The 15,806-nt window shown below is 46.3% G+C and overlaps 1 protein-coding gene across 2 annotated transcripts; it reads right to left on the bottom strand.

Annotated features, from left to right (window-relative positions):
- Nucleotides 1-2,718: 2,718 nt before the first annotated feature.
- NGRN (neugrin, neurite outgrowth associated) lies at nt 2,719-6,232 on the bottom strand. 2 transcript variants are annotated; one of them, XM_068272484.1, is made up of 3 exons: nt 6,140-6,232; nt 5,142-5,252; nt 2,719-3,385 (listed from the first exon to the last, which is right to left on the bottom strand). In XM_068272484.1, the coding sequence occupies exons 2-3, from the start codon at nt 5,246-5,248 to the stop codon at nt 2,779-2,781; spliced, it is 714 nt and encodes a 237-aa protein (XP_068128585.1). In that variant the 5' UTR covers nt 5,249-5,252; nt 6,140-6,232; the 3' UTR covers nt 2,719-2,778. The 2 variants fall into 2 exon arrangements, with proteins under 2 accessions (XP_068128585.1, XP_068128584.1); XM_068272483.1 differs by lacking the exon at nt 6,140-6,232 and adding an exon at nt 5,940-6,130.
- Between the last annotated feature and the right edge of the window lie 9,574 nt (nt 6,233-15,806).

Below are 15,806 nucleotides of genomic sequence, written 5' to 3'. Positions count from 1 at the left end.
AATCTGCCAAAAACATGTATTAATGCTGCACAAAGGTTTTTCCTATTATTGTTATTTAGGACGACTTTTCCATTTTCAGCAACCTATCCGTTTCCAAAACAAACCACTGACTTTTCACTGCAGGAATAATTAGCTGCAAAAAGCATGAGGTCATCTTAGTTATTTCGCATATCTGCACTGAGTGAATGATAGGATCCACAATCTGAAGTTGGTACACTGTAATGCCGGGCATACACGGCACGTGCCGGCGCATTCCCGCTGATCGATTGCCGCTCGTCCCTGCTGGCGCTTCCTTATCACCCCTCGATTCCCTGCCATTGTCCGCCGGCGAGAATCGAGCGGGCGGGGGTCGAGCGGCATGATTGGGCCAGCTGAATATTATCAGCTGGCCGGATCAGCTGGTCGATACATGGTACAGAAACGTACAGTGTATCCCCAGCTTAAAGGGAACCAGAGAGGTTGGGGGGAAGCTTTAATACATACCTGGGGCTTCCTCCAGCCCCATAGGCACGGATCGCTCCCACGCCGCCGTCCTCTGCTGCCTGGATCCGCCGGTACCGGGTCCCGTCATTGCCGCTAGTCGGCCAGCGGACGCGGCCGATTCGCCGCATCACACGGAGCTCCTTCTATACAAGTACGCATGAGGCTGCCTGCTGTGCAGCCGCATGCGTACATGTATGGAGGGAGCCCCTGTGATGCGGACAATTGGCCGCGTCCGCCGGAAGTGACGGGCCCGGTAACGGCGGTTCCAGGAAGCGGAGGATGGCGGCGTGGGAGCGATCCAGGCTTATGGGGCTGGAACAAGCCCCAGGTATGTATAAAGGCTTGTTCTTTTTTTTTCAGCCCGTTCCTCTCTGGTTCCCTTTAATGCTCGATGCCGGCGCATCCCCGCTCGTCTGCGCGCGGATCGATTTCCGCTCGTCCCCGCCGGCGCTTCCTTATCACCGCTCGCTTCCCTGCCATTGTCCACCGGCGGGGATTGAGCGGGCGAGGGTCGAGCGGCATGATCGGGCCAGCTGAATATTATCAGCTGGTCGATACACGGTACAGAAACGTACCGTGTACCGTGTATCGACCAGCTGATAATATTCAGCTGGCCCGATCATGCCGCTCGACCCTCGCCCGCTCAATCCCCGCCGGCGGACAATGGCAGGGAATCGAGCGGTGATAAGGAAGCGCCGGCGGGGACGAGCGGCAATCGATCCGCGCGCAGACGAGCGGGGATGCGCCGGCATCGAGCCGGCGCATAAAATGTGCCGTGTATGCCCGGCATTAGGATCACGGTGTGGATGCTGGGTGATTGTGAACAGACATACCTTATATCAGGTGTACCAACGTGCCAGAATGGTAGCATCCATATAGTACAGATACTCTCAGGGCAGTGTCTAGGCTAAATAGCTTTCAGGGTGAGTGTGGAACCCCCCCCCAAAAAAGAAGAACCCCTAGTATTAGGTAGCAAGAGTCCTCTCCCCAGTATAGGTAGCCAGATGTCACCCTCAGTGTATGTAGCCAGAGAAGCCCCCAGTATTAGGAAGCCTCGCCCGCCCCCCCCCCCCCCCCCCCCAAAAAAAAAAGATGCAGAATGCACATTGGAGCAGGAGGGTGAAGTGACTTGCCTCTAGGATTCCCTGACACAACCCATCTTCCCGAAGGAGTGTCCCAGTCTCTATGAATTGGATAGTCAATCGGGCAGCAATATCGCTAGAGTTATACCTCCGGAGTGTTTTCTTCACAAGAACATCACGGTGGTTGCCCGACTCGCAAACCAGGTTTGTGAATACCCTTCTTTTCTATATATACCCATTACTGTACTATATACTACACTATACGGGCCTCCAGTTCTCTCTCTACATTTTCTGTCTCTCTGGAAAAGTACAGCTCCTCACTAGATCCACCCTCATAATACAGTTGTGCGCTTTTTTTTTAACCATCTCTATGTTATATAATTTCTGAGGGTGAGCAGCAAATCAGCTTCTAACTTTCTGAAGTAAATACTTTTCCCCTCCCCCTTCAATGTCTTTAGTGGATGTTCAGCTACTCATGTAACTCACACATTAAAGCCACAGCGAGTTTTGTCCTCAGATTCAAGTGTTAGCATTTATCCCTCATATGTTATATACCAGTCTTTCTCAACTTTTTTTACTTGGAGGAACCCTTCAAATAAATTTTTGGATCTCACGGAAAGCCTGCATTAGGGATTTATTGTGCAGGATGCATGGTCTTTTAAAGTGGGTGTGGTTGTTCATTGTAACAGCCTTGTGGTTTAGCCCTTTTCATGTTACTTTCTTACAATGTATACTATTATAGTAACCCATGTGTTCCTTGCTCTAGACCCCACATTTACAGTGCTCGCTTACAATAGTACAGCAGTTATGCTGCCTCCCTATTCTAATGCTTTCCATGAATGTGCTCCTTATGCTGACCTCTAATTTAATGCTTCTTTATACAGTACCTACCATTATATGGTGCTCTAAAATCCCCCCCCCCCCTCCATCAAATTGGGGCGAACATATGAGTGAAGAGGACCCACAGGAGCCAAAGAGGTACTTTTCAAAAGTTGCTCAGCGAGTCACTGTCACAGGAGTAGAAAATGCCAGGGAGCCAACACCTCAGGGAACCTTGGTTGAGAAAGTCTGGTATATACAGAGCACACAGCTTCTGCAGACTATATAACAGCTTATATTGCTTGTGCATATTTACTGTCAACAAAGCTTAACATATGAGGAAAAATATAATATTTTATTAAACCAGTTATTAATTTAGTTTTCGAGATTAAGCTCAGATGCTGTAAAGAAAGTCACCCTTTTCATCATAAAACTCACAACCTTTTTGTACAACTTTCATCTTGTTTTCAAGTCCACTGGTTGCTAATTCTTCCAGTTCATTATCACTTAATACTTCCCCATCCCAAGTCTCCTCAAGCTCCTCCTCTTCTGTGGGGACGCTGGGTGCAGGCTCTTCCTGTCTGTTGGGACTTATTGCACTGCTCGCAGCAGGATCACCAGCTTGTATACTGTGTTGTGGCACTAGAGAGCTAGCCTGGTAAGGCCAAGTCCCCATGGCTACAGGAGAAACATCTGCCATCCTGGGAGCAGGGAGGGGCTGCACTGGCTGGCTGACTAGCAGGTTCCCTTTATCTCTGCCATCTGATAAGAGCTGTTGCGCTGGACCTGTAGCAGAGGATGTAAGCTGTAACTGGCCAAGCCCTGCCCCAGAGGAGATTTGGCCTAGTCGTCTGGAAACGGAAGCATCTTGTTTCATTTTCCGTGCCGCTGATGGCAAAAATTTTGATTTCAATACTCTCCTTATTTCATCAGTGCCAACATTAAATCCAACAGCCAGCCGCTGCACAGTCCACTCTTCAGGGAACTCCTCCCTTAAATGTCTGCGTGTCAAAAAAGAGCATTTATTAAAATCATACTCATTCTCAAAACAGAAATAATGTTCAAAGTTAACCTTAAAGCGGACCTGAAGATTGTTTCACTTACCTGGGATTTCTGCTAACCCCCTGCAGCAGACCTGTGCACGCGACCTTAAAGGATACCCAAACTGAAATTTGACATAATAAGATAGACATGTGTATGTACAGTGCCTAGCACACAAATAACTATGCTGTGTTCCTTTTTTTCTTTCTCTGCCTGAAAGAGTTAAATATCAGGTATGCAAGTGGCTGACTCAGTCCTGACTCAGACAGGAAGTGACTACAGTGTGACCCTCACTGACAAGAAATTCCTCTTTTATACCTCTTTCTTGCTCTCAGAAGCCATTTTCTGCTAGGAAAGTGTTTTATAGTTGGAATTTCTTATCAGTGAGGGTCACACTGTAGTCACTTCCTGTCTGAGTCAGGACTGAGTCAGCCACTTGCATACCTTATATTTAACTATTTCAGGCAGAGAAAGAAAAAAAGGAACACTGCATAGTTATTTGTGTGCTAGGCACTGTACATACACGTCTATCTCATTATGTCACAGTTCAGTTGGGGTATCCTTTAACAAATGTCCCTTTGTTCACCCCCGCGGCTCACTTTCCCTTCTGGCAGTCGCAGTCCACTGCGCCTGTGTGGCCCTGGCCACGCACATCCTTGTTCTTGCTCCCGTCGCTGGGAGTGTACTGCCCAGGCGCAGTAGAGATTTTCTCATACTGCGAGGACGCTCCTGGCCACGGGAATGCGTACGAGGATGCGCACGGCAGCCGACAGACTCAGAAGTTGGCGTGAACAAAAGAGAGCCGCGGCGGGGGACTGGAGGATCGTTTGGAAATGGCGTGGGCACAGGACGGCTGCACGGAGCTGGCAGAAGCCCCCCAGGTAAGTGAAACTTTTTTTTTTCCATCTGCAAGTCTGCTTTAAGACAAGGGGGTAGAAAACAGCCGCAAAAGATATTTGAGCAAAATGGAGAAGGATTTCCAAATCCAGGGTTCTGATTGGCTAAGCAATCTACAGTAGATATAAAAAAAAAATGTGCACACCTGTTAGAATGCCAGGTTTCTGTGGTGTCAAAAAAATTAGACCACAAAAAAACATTTTGTTTTGTGCCTGTCAAAGGACTGTCACCCAGTGGGCATTGGGGCTCACGCCCTAGGGCAACAGTTTGAGGCCGAGGCTGTAGAAAAGCATTCGGTTGCTATGGAAGGGGAGAAGAACCAACAGCCAGGAGCATGGCAAAGTGGTCCAAAAGAACAAACTATTTCACTATGAGAGCATGTGTGCCATTAGTCCTTGCACTACATAGAGTCAACATAAGTTTTCCTCTACAAAAGTAAAGTTTGGCTGAATCCTAAGTCAGAGGGATACGGTGGCTGACATATTTATTTCCTTCTAAACAATGCACATTGCCTGGTTATCATGCTAATCATCTGCCTCTAATACTTTTAGCCATAGACCCTGAATCGGCAGGCAGATAAAAGGTTTCTAACAAAAATTTGACTGGATTAGCTGCATGCTTGTTTCAGGTGTGTGATTCAGACACTAATGACCAGAAAGATCAGCAGGACTGCCAGGCAACTGGTATTGTTTAAAAGGAAAAATATGGCAGCCTCCATGTCTCTCACCTCGGGTTCCTTTCAATCAAGGATTTGTGTGTGGCTTTGCAGCTGGTCATTCAGAGCCCCCGACTCACCAGAGAATCTGCTGTTATGTTTACCTGATTTGCTCTATAGCATTCCATGTGAGGCGCCTTTCAGGTGGTCCAGGAGGCTCCATCTCCCTCTTCATCCGTTGGAACCGAATGGCTTTCTGTTGCTTCTTCATTGCTCTAAGTAACAGAAAATCAACAATAACAATCTTATGACAGCCAGTAACAGAATGTACAGGTAACCAGTATTTCTGCAAGATGCAGTGCTGCCACTGGTTGTAATGCAAGAACACATCTGAATCCCTCTAGTCATGACATGCACCACTATGGGGATTTGCATGCATGATCCGATTCCATGCTGCAGACCAAGCATTGTTTTCCACTGCTGTGTATTGATTTCAATAGGCTGTGTAAGTAGGCCCTGAATTCAAGTGTGGGAAATCGGAAAAACCTCCAATCCCCCCATTAGGAAATGGATTAGTCCAAAACCATCAGATCAGTTACATTTTTACAGTCCACTATAAGTGACAGCAGCATAGGCGAGAAGTAATTGATAATTCATTTTAATCTGGGAGAAATGTACTACTTATTAGTATGTGTATAGATGTATTTGACCATTTTTGGTAAAGGCAGCCCTTGAAATACATTTTACGCTCATTCGTCTGTTGGCAGCTTCATGATGCTATGCTCATTTGGTAACTGTATGAGATTTGTACTGTTGATAACGTTGCTATGAGCTCATCACAGTGACACTCTTTAGAAAACCTGTCAATGTAAACAGCAGCCATGCCTCGCTGGGCCAGTGATGAACAGGCAGGAGTATCCTACAGGCCACTAGAGTGTAGACACACTAACCACACGTGTTACCTCGTAATTTCCAGCTCCTCGTCCCTCTCACTTTCCACATCACTCTCCGCATCTTCGTCAAATTGTGGAGTAAATGGAGGACGAGTCCGCAAACCACAACAGCCCAGCAGAGCAGAATGCGTGCCGCTGAATAGCTGTCTTCTCCACAGTGATGAAAACATGACAGCCGCCATAGCTGTAGATCGATTACTTCTGCCTACCTAGGTTTCCCAGTTGCGATTGATGTTCTCGGCGATCTAGTAGATTCCTGATTGCTGGTGTGTCATGCTACCTCTAGTCATGTGACGTGATACTGCTGGAAGCCGCTAGAGGGTAGTATGGGAGTGTATATTGGTATGATTGTGTATGAAAAGAATGAAATGCTATGCAACGCACAGGTGATGCGCGGGTGAAGGAAGTTTCCCTATTCGTCAGTGTATGACTACAGGTTATTACCCCCCTCCCCAAAACCTTGAATGCCCCCAGGCCTGGATTTACGTCACAGGAGCCTATAGGCACAGATGTCCTGGCACATTTGCCTTCCCCCTCCATGAACCTACAAACCTCCGCCAAACTGCACCGCAAGTGTGCTGGCTGTCCCAGCTGTCACGTCTCCTTTACTTATCTTGCCTGTCATAGGTAGCTACAGGTGCCTCTTATGGTGCCCATATGTGGTACAATTTTTTGATTATTCCATTAGATCGAATATAAAGATTTTTTCAACATGTCCAATTGGATTTTAATTGAAAAAAACAGGATAATCGTTCGTTTTTCTTGATCACATTTTTTAATTTATTTTTTTTAGACTTTCATTCAATTCAATCGTTTTGGTCAAAAAACAGGACAATCAAACATTTTATTGTACCATGTATGGGCACCATTAGTATTAGGATGCTAGAAATACCTTCAATATTAATTAGCTAGAGGAGCCCCCAAGTATTGCTAGCTAGAGGAACCGCAGTATTAAAGGACCACTGATGCGAAACATTTCATTTTTAATACCCCCACAATAGTTACACCAAGCATACAGATGATCCCGTGTCATTTATTTAAATTTCTATTATAGTGGTTTAAACATTTTCATGTCACTGTATTCTATATACATCAGTACCAGCACTTGCGCTGATGGACTTCTGTAACTAAAATCCCTTCATAGGTGTAGCCTTGTCAGGTGATGTGTTATTTACAAGCGGTGACAGTAGAGGAAGATCCCCGCACTCTCCCTGTGCCCTGCAGGCATTTGGGGAGGCAGCTCTCAGCGCTGCGCGGACACTGCTGTGCAATGACAAGCTGGAGCCACTCTCCCTGTCAATTGAATCGCAGCTGCTCTGCTTGCTTGGAATGACGTGCACTTGGCTCTGCGTGTCATTGCAAGCAGGCAGAGTAGCGGCGATTCAGTGGACGGGAGAGTGGCTCCAGCTTGTCATTGTGTAGCACCAGTGGAGTAACAATAGGCCCTGCAGACGCCCCCCCGGGGCCCGCTCGGGGCCGTTTTGTGGGGGCGAGAAGTCTGCGATGGAACGCAAGGAAGAAGGTATGTATCTGCCCGCTGCTGCCCACACACTGTAACTAGCTGGAGAGGAGCGCAAAGGGGAGAGCCCCGAGGTGAGGGAGAGGGGGGGAACTTCCCCTCTCCCCGCCGACTGTGGCCAAGGCTTTCCCCTCATGCTGCCACCCCTCCAGCCCCCACAAAACGTCCACGAGCGGGCCCCGAGGGGGGGGGGGTGCTCTGAAATTCTGCAGGGGGGCCCAGTGGGGCCTAGTTACGCCCCTGTGTAGCACTGTCCACGCAGTGCTGAGAGCTGCCTTCCTGAATGCATGCAGGGCACAGGGAGAGTGCAGGGACCTTCCTCTACTATCGGCGCCCGAGCTTTCACGGGAATTTGGCAGTTGGGGACAAGGGGAAAAGGGCTTTACCATCTGTTGTAAAATAACAGATCACTGACAAGGCTACCCTTATTATGGGATTTTAGTTACAGATGTCCTTCAGCGCAAGAGCTGGCACTGACTAATATAGAATACAGTGACATGTGAATGTTTAAAGCACTATACTAGAAATTGAAATACATGACACGGCATCATCTGTATGCTTGGTGTAACTACTGTGGGGGTGTTAAAAATGAAATGTTTCGCAATAGTGGTCCTTTAAGTAATGCCCCTGTCTGAAGGGAGATCTCATCAGTGGAGTAACCAGTGAGTACCTCTCATTTACACTCTCATCAGGACCCTGCATAGGGAATAAAAGAGGGAGGTGCTTGGGGTGGGAAGTAAGCCGCCTTTCCATCACCAGGCGCCCGTAGGCACGTGCCTACAGTGCCTTATGTACGGGCGCCTTATGGTAAATCCAGCCCTGAATGCCCCCCTCAAGTTACCTGTATTAGGTAGGCTTTGGGCCCCCAAGATAGTTATTTTGGCAACCTTGGCACCCTGGACCAGAGGGGCCTAGTATGTGCTCTGCTTCAACTGCTTTATTAGTTCTTTATTGGTGCGAAGTTGTTATTAATCGCCTCTATTGTGCTTTGATTAGTTGTAACCATTAAAGCTAATATGAATCTAAAAAAAAATAAAAAATGAACCAGATATTACCTAAGGAGAGAGAAGGCTCTGGGTTCTATAGAGCCCTCCTGCTCCTCTCATGGTCCCCTCGTTTAAGCGCCGACTCCCCGATTGAATACCCCATCGCAGGAGATTTCGGAAGTCTTCGGGAGTCCAGGTGTTCCCAAAGACCGGTGGCTCCATACTGCGCATGTGTGAGCGTGCAATAGAGTACCGAGCCACTCCCAAAAACTTCAGAAGCCTCCTTCGACAGCAGAAAGCTATTTAACCAATCGGTTGAATTCAGCTACTGAGAGAGCGGTAAGCTCTATACTATAGAGCTTACCGCTCTCTCAGAGCTTACCGCCCACTCTTTTCCGGCCCGGGGACCACTTTCTGACCAAACTTTTCTCCGGGGCCCGCGGGGGGGTTGGGGTTGGAGGAAAGCGTCCTAGTAAACAGTGTCGTGCGCAGCGGGTTACGGGGGGGGGGGTGCATAGCTAGCATAGTTGCCCCAGTATAGGGAGTTTAGTTGCCTTAGTATGGCTAGTACAGTTACCCCAGTAAAGCTAATAAAGTGCCCACAGTATAACCAGTATAGTGCCCAGTATAGCTAGTATAGTGTCCAGTATGGGTAGGTAGTGCCCCAGTATAGCTAGTATGCCCGGGTATAGGTAGTATGGTGCCCCAGTATAGTATAGTGCCACAGTATAGCTAGTATAGTGCCTCAGTATAGCTAGTATAGTGCCCCAATACAGCCAGTATAATGCCCAGTACGGCTAGTATAGTGCCCAGTATAGCTAGTTTAGTGCCCCAGTATAGCTAGTATAGTGCCCCAGTATAGTTAGTATGCCCCAGTATAGCTAGTATAGTGCCCAGTATAGCTAGTATAGTTTACTATAGTGCCCCAGTATAGCTAGTATAGTGCCCAGTATAGCTAGTATAGTGCCCCAGTATAGCTAGTATAGTGCCCAGTATAGCTAGTATAGTGCCCAGTATAGCTAGTATAGTTTACTATAGTGCCCCAGTATAGCTAGTATAGTGCCCAGTATAGCTAGTATAGTGCCCCAGTATAGCTAGTATAGTGCCCCAGTATAGCTAGTATAGTGCCCCAGTATAGCTAGTAAGCCCCAGTATAGCACCCAGTATAGCTAGTATGCCCCAGTATAGTTAGTATAGTGCCCCAGTATAGCTAGTATGCCCCAGTATAGCTAGTATAGTGCCCCAGTATAGCTAGTATAGTGCCCCATTACAGCCAGTATATTATGCCCCAGTATAGCTAGTATAGTGCCCCAGTATAGCTAGTATAGTGCCCCATTACAGCCAGTATATTATGCCCCAGTATAGCAAACACCACCGCCCCCCCCCCCCCCACTGAAGTTACCTCTGCCGGTGGTCTCTTATATTCCCCTCTCTCTCGCCGCCGCCGGAGTATGATTCACTGCACTGCAGCGCGCCCCGCGGCTGCTGTGATGGAGAGGGAGGAAGCAGGAACGATAGAGCGGTTTCCATAGTAACGGCGCGCCGCTACAGGAAGCCGCTCTCTCTGTTCTGCTTTCTCCCTCTCTATCACAGCAGCCGCAGGGTGCGCTGCTGTGAATCACACGCTGGCAAGTGAGAGAGAAGGGGAATATAAGAGACTGAGCGGCCGCCAGAGGTAACAGCAGCGGCGGCCGCGGAGGGAGACGGGCGGAGGGGGCAGGCAAGAGGACAGTCCCGCAGCCCAACTGAAAACGTCTTGCGGACCACCAGTGGGCCGCGGACCACAGGTTGGGGATCCCCGCTCTATAGGACCCAGAGCCTTCCCTCTCCTTAGGCAAGTATCTTTCATTTTTTCGATTCACTTTAACAGACTGAGCTACTCCCCAGCTTACACCTCTCTGGCACTGCAGCTGTGCTTTTTGGAGCTCCTATGCTAGGCTACTGCCACTATGCTCTCTTTCTTGCAGTATTAGACAGCGTTTGTTCTTCTTCTTCCCACGGCAGTAATTGGTAGCCCTTTGTGCTGAACCACAAGTTTGGGCGGTGAAGGTCTGTCAGGCTCTACTTTTAGGCTTCTTGCACACAGGGACGTTACAGGCGCACGTTAGTGCAGCCTGTAACGCTCCCCCAACGCACAGCAATGTAACACAAGTGGGCTGTTCACACTGCCCATGTTGCGTTACATTGTAACGCAGCAAAGTGCTGCATGCTGTGCGTTCTACGTGGCTAAGTCGCGTTAGACTGTTTGCACATGCTCAGTCATGTTGGGGAGGAGGGGAGAGCGGCCGGGCACATGGCTAATTAATATTCACTGCACTCAGTGACGTGCAGTGTTTACTTCCTGGAGCGGCCGCTGTGTGCGGCGATTGGCCGGGCGGGACCAACGTGATGCCGCATGCGTCCAAGAGTACTCATCACGGACACCAGAGTGAGCTGCACAACGCGGCTCACTCCGACGTCCACACCAGAGAGCACCAGGTGTTGCGTTAGGGGCACGTTATGTGCCCTATAACGTCCCCTAAACGCAACGTCCTGGTGTGTAACTAGCCTTAAAGTGTACCTGAGACAAAGTATATAGAAGAATTTATACTTAACTGGGGCTTCCTCCAGCCCCATGAACATCCGTGAGCTCCTTCACCGTCCTCCCAGATGGCTCAGTTCGTCCGTAATCCTCCCCATTAGGAAGGCTTCAGTCACATCAATCGTGCTGCCTTGCGCATGCCAGGAGCGTTCTGTGCCTGTGCATGAATCAGTCTAAAATATCCAGGGATTAACATATTGCATTACATCACAAAAAGTGATGGATACATTAAAAAAAACACATTTTTCCACACTGCTATGCAAGTCTTACAAGCTGGTCCAATTATTGTAATCCTCTGATTAAGGTATTTTGCTTGTCTTTACTGAAAAGCACTGATTCCCCATCTGCTCCAAAGCACTACTGTAACAGTACTAAAAAGGGGCCCTTGCCTATATAAGCCCCTTCAAATCTTCCACTGAGGCTCCCTATTGGTTCATCAATTTGTACCAGTGAGAATCTTTCCTGAGGATTCTCCTTGGTCAAACTCTGGCGCAAAATCCAAAGACGGTTTTATACTGGGGTCTTTTTCTGTTTGTAATGTTCTTGAATACATAGGTACAGGGAACTCAAGGAAGGGCATCTTTAAATATCCCACTAGGGTTGCCTATTGGTCCACTAAAAGAATCAATCTAAATCCTTAGCAGGATCCAACCACTAACCAGGGTGCCAAAAAACCCAGCAACACCCAAAATGTAACGTTTACAGCAAACCTGAACTGAAAGTAAACTTATGAGATGATTAATTGTATGTGTATTACTAATGGTAAATAGAACATTAGTTACTTGGAACAAAGGCTTATATTTTTATGTTCCGTTAAAGGCTGATGTTGCGTATACACTGTATGTGTTACATAGTGTATGCGTTATAATCAGTGTGTACTGCAGTGGACACTGCGTGCATTTTAACATGGTATTTCAGTCTATGCAGTGTGCACATATTCATACGTTATCCAGATACCCACTGTATACAGCAAGTTAGGATAACGAGATCTGTTGCAACACAGAGATGTGAACATGCCCATACAATAATTTGGGCAGCGAGTTCACATGCAGAATACTTACACAATGCAAAGTGCGTAGTGTGAGCTCTCCCTAGGACCTGTTAAAATTTGGATACTTACCTCAGTAGTTGGAGTCCTCTGGATAGTCCAGAGGCCTCCCAGATATTCTTTTAGCCCTCTGTTGCTGCCCACGATCCTCTTCTTCTGGTGGCCTCACCTTTAGCCATGTATGGGCTTATTCATACTGGGCATATCCAAAGGTTTGCACATGCCCAGCAGAATGAAGTGCTTGTGCACAGCGGAAACTTCACTTCAGGTGCACTTTAAAGCTGAACTCTAAACAACAGCCATTACAGTCTGATATACAATTAGCTTCATTCTGCTGCCAAATAAACAGAAGTAATTTGCCTTTGATCTGTTAGCAGTAAAACCTTGTCAGCAGTGTTTTCAAGGCCAGAAAGTAGTGTTTTGGCTTCTATTTACTTTTCAGAACAACAGGCTAAAATTTTATTTTTTTTTCTTTTAGTTTGTTTGTTTTGTTTTTTTATGTTTGACTACCTAATTTGCATGGATAACAGCACTTGTTTATTGCTAGATTTACAAAAAAAAAAAAAAAAAGACATTGACTTCAGATAATTTCTTAGTAGGACTAGTTTCATATGTACCTATATTTATCTCATCATGTTATAGGTCAGTATAGGAGCCTTAAACCGTTTCTGGACAGCCGTAGTTTAAATCTATGCCCTGTTTATGACCGCCTAAGCCTGCCAGGGCGTAGATTTCAACTTCTGCTACCACTGATCTCTCTGCTCTCCCGCCAACGCAGCTCACTTGTCCTGCCATCGTTATGCCAGCAGAGCTCCGTGAGCCCGTCTGGAGCCAATGAAAATGGCACTTGACCCTGTGAGCACCGTGAGCCCATCTCATTGCAGCAGCAGCATCGGATATGGGCTACTGTGTAGCTAAACTTAGAGTAGCAGGGGTGGTTAGTGGCAGGAGTGCTGGAGATTGTCTACTGTCTAGTTGAACTACAGTTAACAACGGTGACACCAGATAGCGGCAGTGACTGCAGGGATAGGACAGTGTCGTTCGGTTACTGTGTAGCAAGACTCTGGGTAGCGGCGGTGTGTCCTGTTAAAGGTCCTGGATAGCGGCGGTGTTAGTGTTAGACATAGATGGTGGGAGGCTAGTGTGAGGGTAGAAGATAGATCCATATGAGACGATCAATAATACTATTGATATTTTACTATCGATAACAGGTGATAGTAGAATATTGGTAACATCACTGATATACTTCTTTCGGATATAACAAATGACCATGAGGCATATTTAAATATATGCCTCACTCTACCCACCCATGTAATAATGATCTTCACATTCCCCTCCCCTTCCCGCTAGCCTGGTTGACTTGGTACCTGCAGTCTCCACTGGTACAGAGAGTTGGGATAACTGAATGGTCTAGTATCATCTCCATATGTGCTGTGTGATAATGTCATCATGCAGTACAGATGATGGTAGCCACATGACAGGGGTTCCTAGCTGGAACTAGGAACCCGATAATTAAAAGAATGACAGTGACCACCAAGTAACATTTCATTATACAGTACCTAACAGAGATGTTGCTGATTAGTATCACAGACTGCTCAGTGTGCTTTAGAAATACTCAGATGAGTGCTCAATAAATATTTATAAATACACCCCCCCCCCCCCCCCACACACACACACACACACAGCCTTTTGTAGCCTCCACATGCCCCAGAACATTGTGCTAAACCGTGCTAACAGATTACAGTCTCCGTAATGTGAGAATTTTAAACTTCGACAGTGTCATCATTTACTATGAAGATAACTGCCTTGCAGGTCACAACAGCATTTATATGAACTGCAGTATTCAGCAGCATCCAGAACACGATGAACCATGGGACAAGACACACAAAGAATTCATATTATCCCAGCAATGAACAAGCCAGGGCATGTATACATAAATTATTAACAGCTCAGTTTACTATGATATAAATCAGCCTGTCTCCATAGCTAGTTTAACTTTTATTTATTTAATACTTTGTGTACAGGTTCCTCTATAAAGATTTCAGTGTCAGAGAGACATTGGCTATCACTCAAGGATATTTTATCTAGAGGTAAGGTGTTGTGGCTGTAGATCAGTTAATAAAGGATCCTACAAACCTGACCTGGATGTATTAAAAAATGTCTGCAGTTGCATGGCAACAATTTGCAACTGTGGCTTGAGTCATATAAGATCACAGTGAGTGTTGCTAAAAGCTTAATGAAAAAGTGACTATCAGATTGCAGTACAGTTAAGGCTCGTACATACGTTCAACAAAGTGCACCATCAACACAGTGCACAACAAACTCCACGACATGACCGGCCCCATGATAAACCATTTACATGTCTTGTGTTTTCTGCACACCAACCAACTAAACAACCAACTCATGTGCATACTGCATGTGCAAGCTAAAAGACAGACTGCACGACATGGTCGCATTCAAAACAAGCACACATCGCTCAAATGACTTGTACACACGTGGCCAACTGAACGATATCAGCCCAACAGTCATGTGAGTTGATCCGCCAGATGGATTGGCAAACCGCCTGTTATTAGCTCGTCTAGTCGTTTGCCACATGTACACACGCCTGACTGTCGTCCAATGGACCAAAATCAGATGACAATCGGGCCGATTTGTAGGGCGGGTGTACAAACCTTTAGATGCACACAGAGGGACCTTTTCTTAGATAAAACTAGAACAATCAGAGTTTAAAAAGAGAAATATTCTAAAAGCAGATGTAATATATGACTACAGTAAAACAGTGACTACTGAAATATTTACTATGACCAGGTTGAAGACTGCAAACTCTTGCCACCTGATAGACAAGGATTAATAAAGCTAGGTAGGTTTGTAGGATCATTTGTGTATTCTGGCCTCCTGCATGCAGAACCGTATCAGGTCCAGAGTAGCAATGCTTCAGTTTATTTAGCAAAATGCTGCTACTTATAAAATTTCTAGGAGTTTTCAGAATTGTGATATATACAGAAACCAAGCAAAAAAGAATTTCGATAATCTAAATTATTGTGACGTGGATGCCTCATTCACAAAAGTAAAGCCTACAAATCAATAAAAGCAGACTCGCACCAACACAAGCACAAAAACTAAAACACGTTACTTGGTTAAATGCATATTCAATAAAAAGTTAGTCAATTAAAATAAATATGCCAAGAAATATAATTTATTGAGCTGTGGCATTTGTGTGCACTAATTCAATATTGTGGATATTTTAATAGTTGTTGCCAGAATGTTTTTTAGGCATATCCCTGGTATGCCGTCTCTGCTCTAAATTATTGTAAAGGTTTTCTGTTGGACTGAGGTCAGAGCTCTGTGCAGGGCATTCACATTCCTCCATACCAAATTTGTCCCTCAGTGTCTACATGGACCTTACTTTATGCACTGGTGTGTAGTCATGTTGATGGAAGAGGAAGGAACCATCCCCAAACCCACAAAGTTGGGAGCATGAAATTCTCAAAATAGCCTTAGTATTTAGAGTTTCTTTCACTGGAATTAAGCAACCAATACCAAACTCTGAACAACAACCCGCACCATAATCCCCTGCACCAAAAATGTTATACTTAGCACAATGCAATCAGGCAGGTACCATTCTCCTGCCATCTGCCAAACCAAGACTTGTCCATTGAATTTACAGAGAAACATGATTTGTCACTCCACAAAACACATCTCCACTGCTCTGTGTGCAGTGTGACATGCTTAACACAACACT

Source organism: Hyperolius riggenbachi, chromosome 3 (genome assembly GCF_040937935.1).
Source record: "Hyperolius riggenbachi isolate aHypRig1 chromosome 3, aHypRig1.pri, whole genome shotgun sequence".
Classification (NCBI taxonomy): Eukaryota; Metazoa; Chordata; class Amphibia; order Anura; family Hyperoliidae; genus Hyperolius; species Hyperolius riggenbachi.
This window is presented reverse-complemented; position numbering and strand designations above follow the sequence as displayed.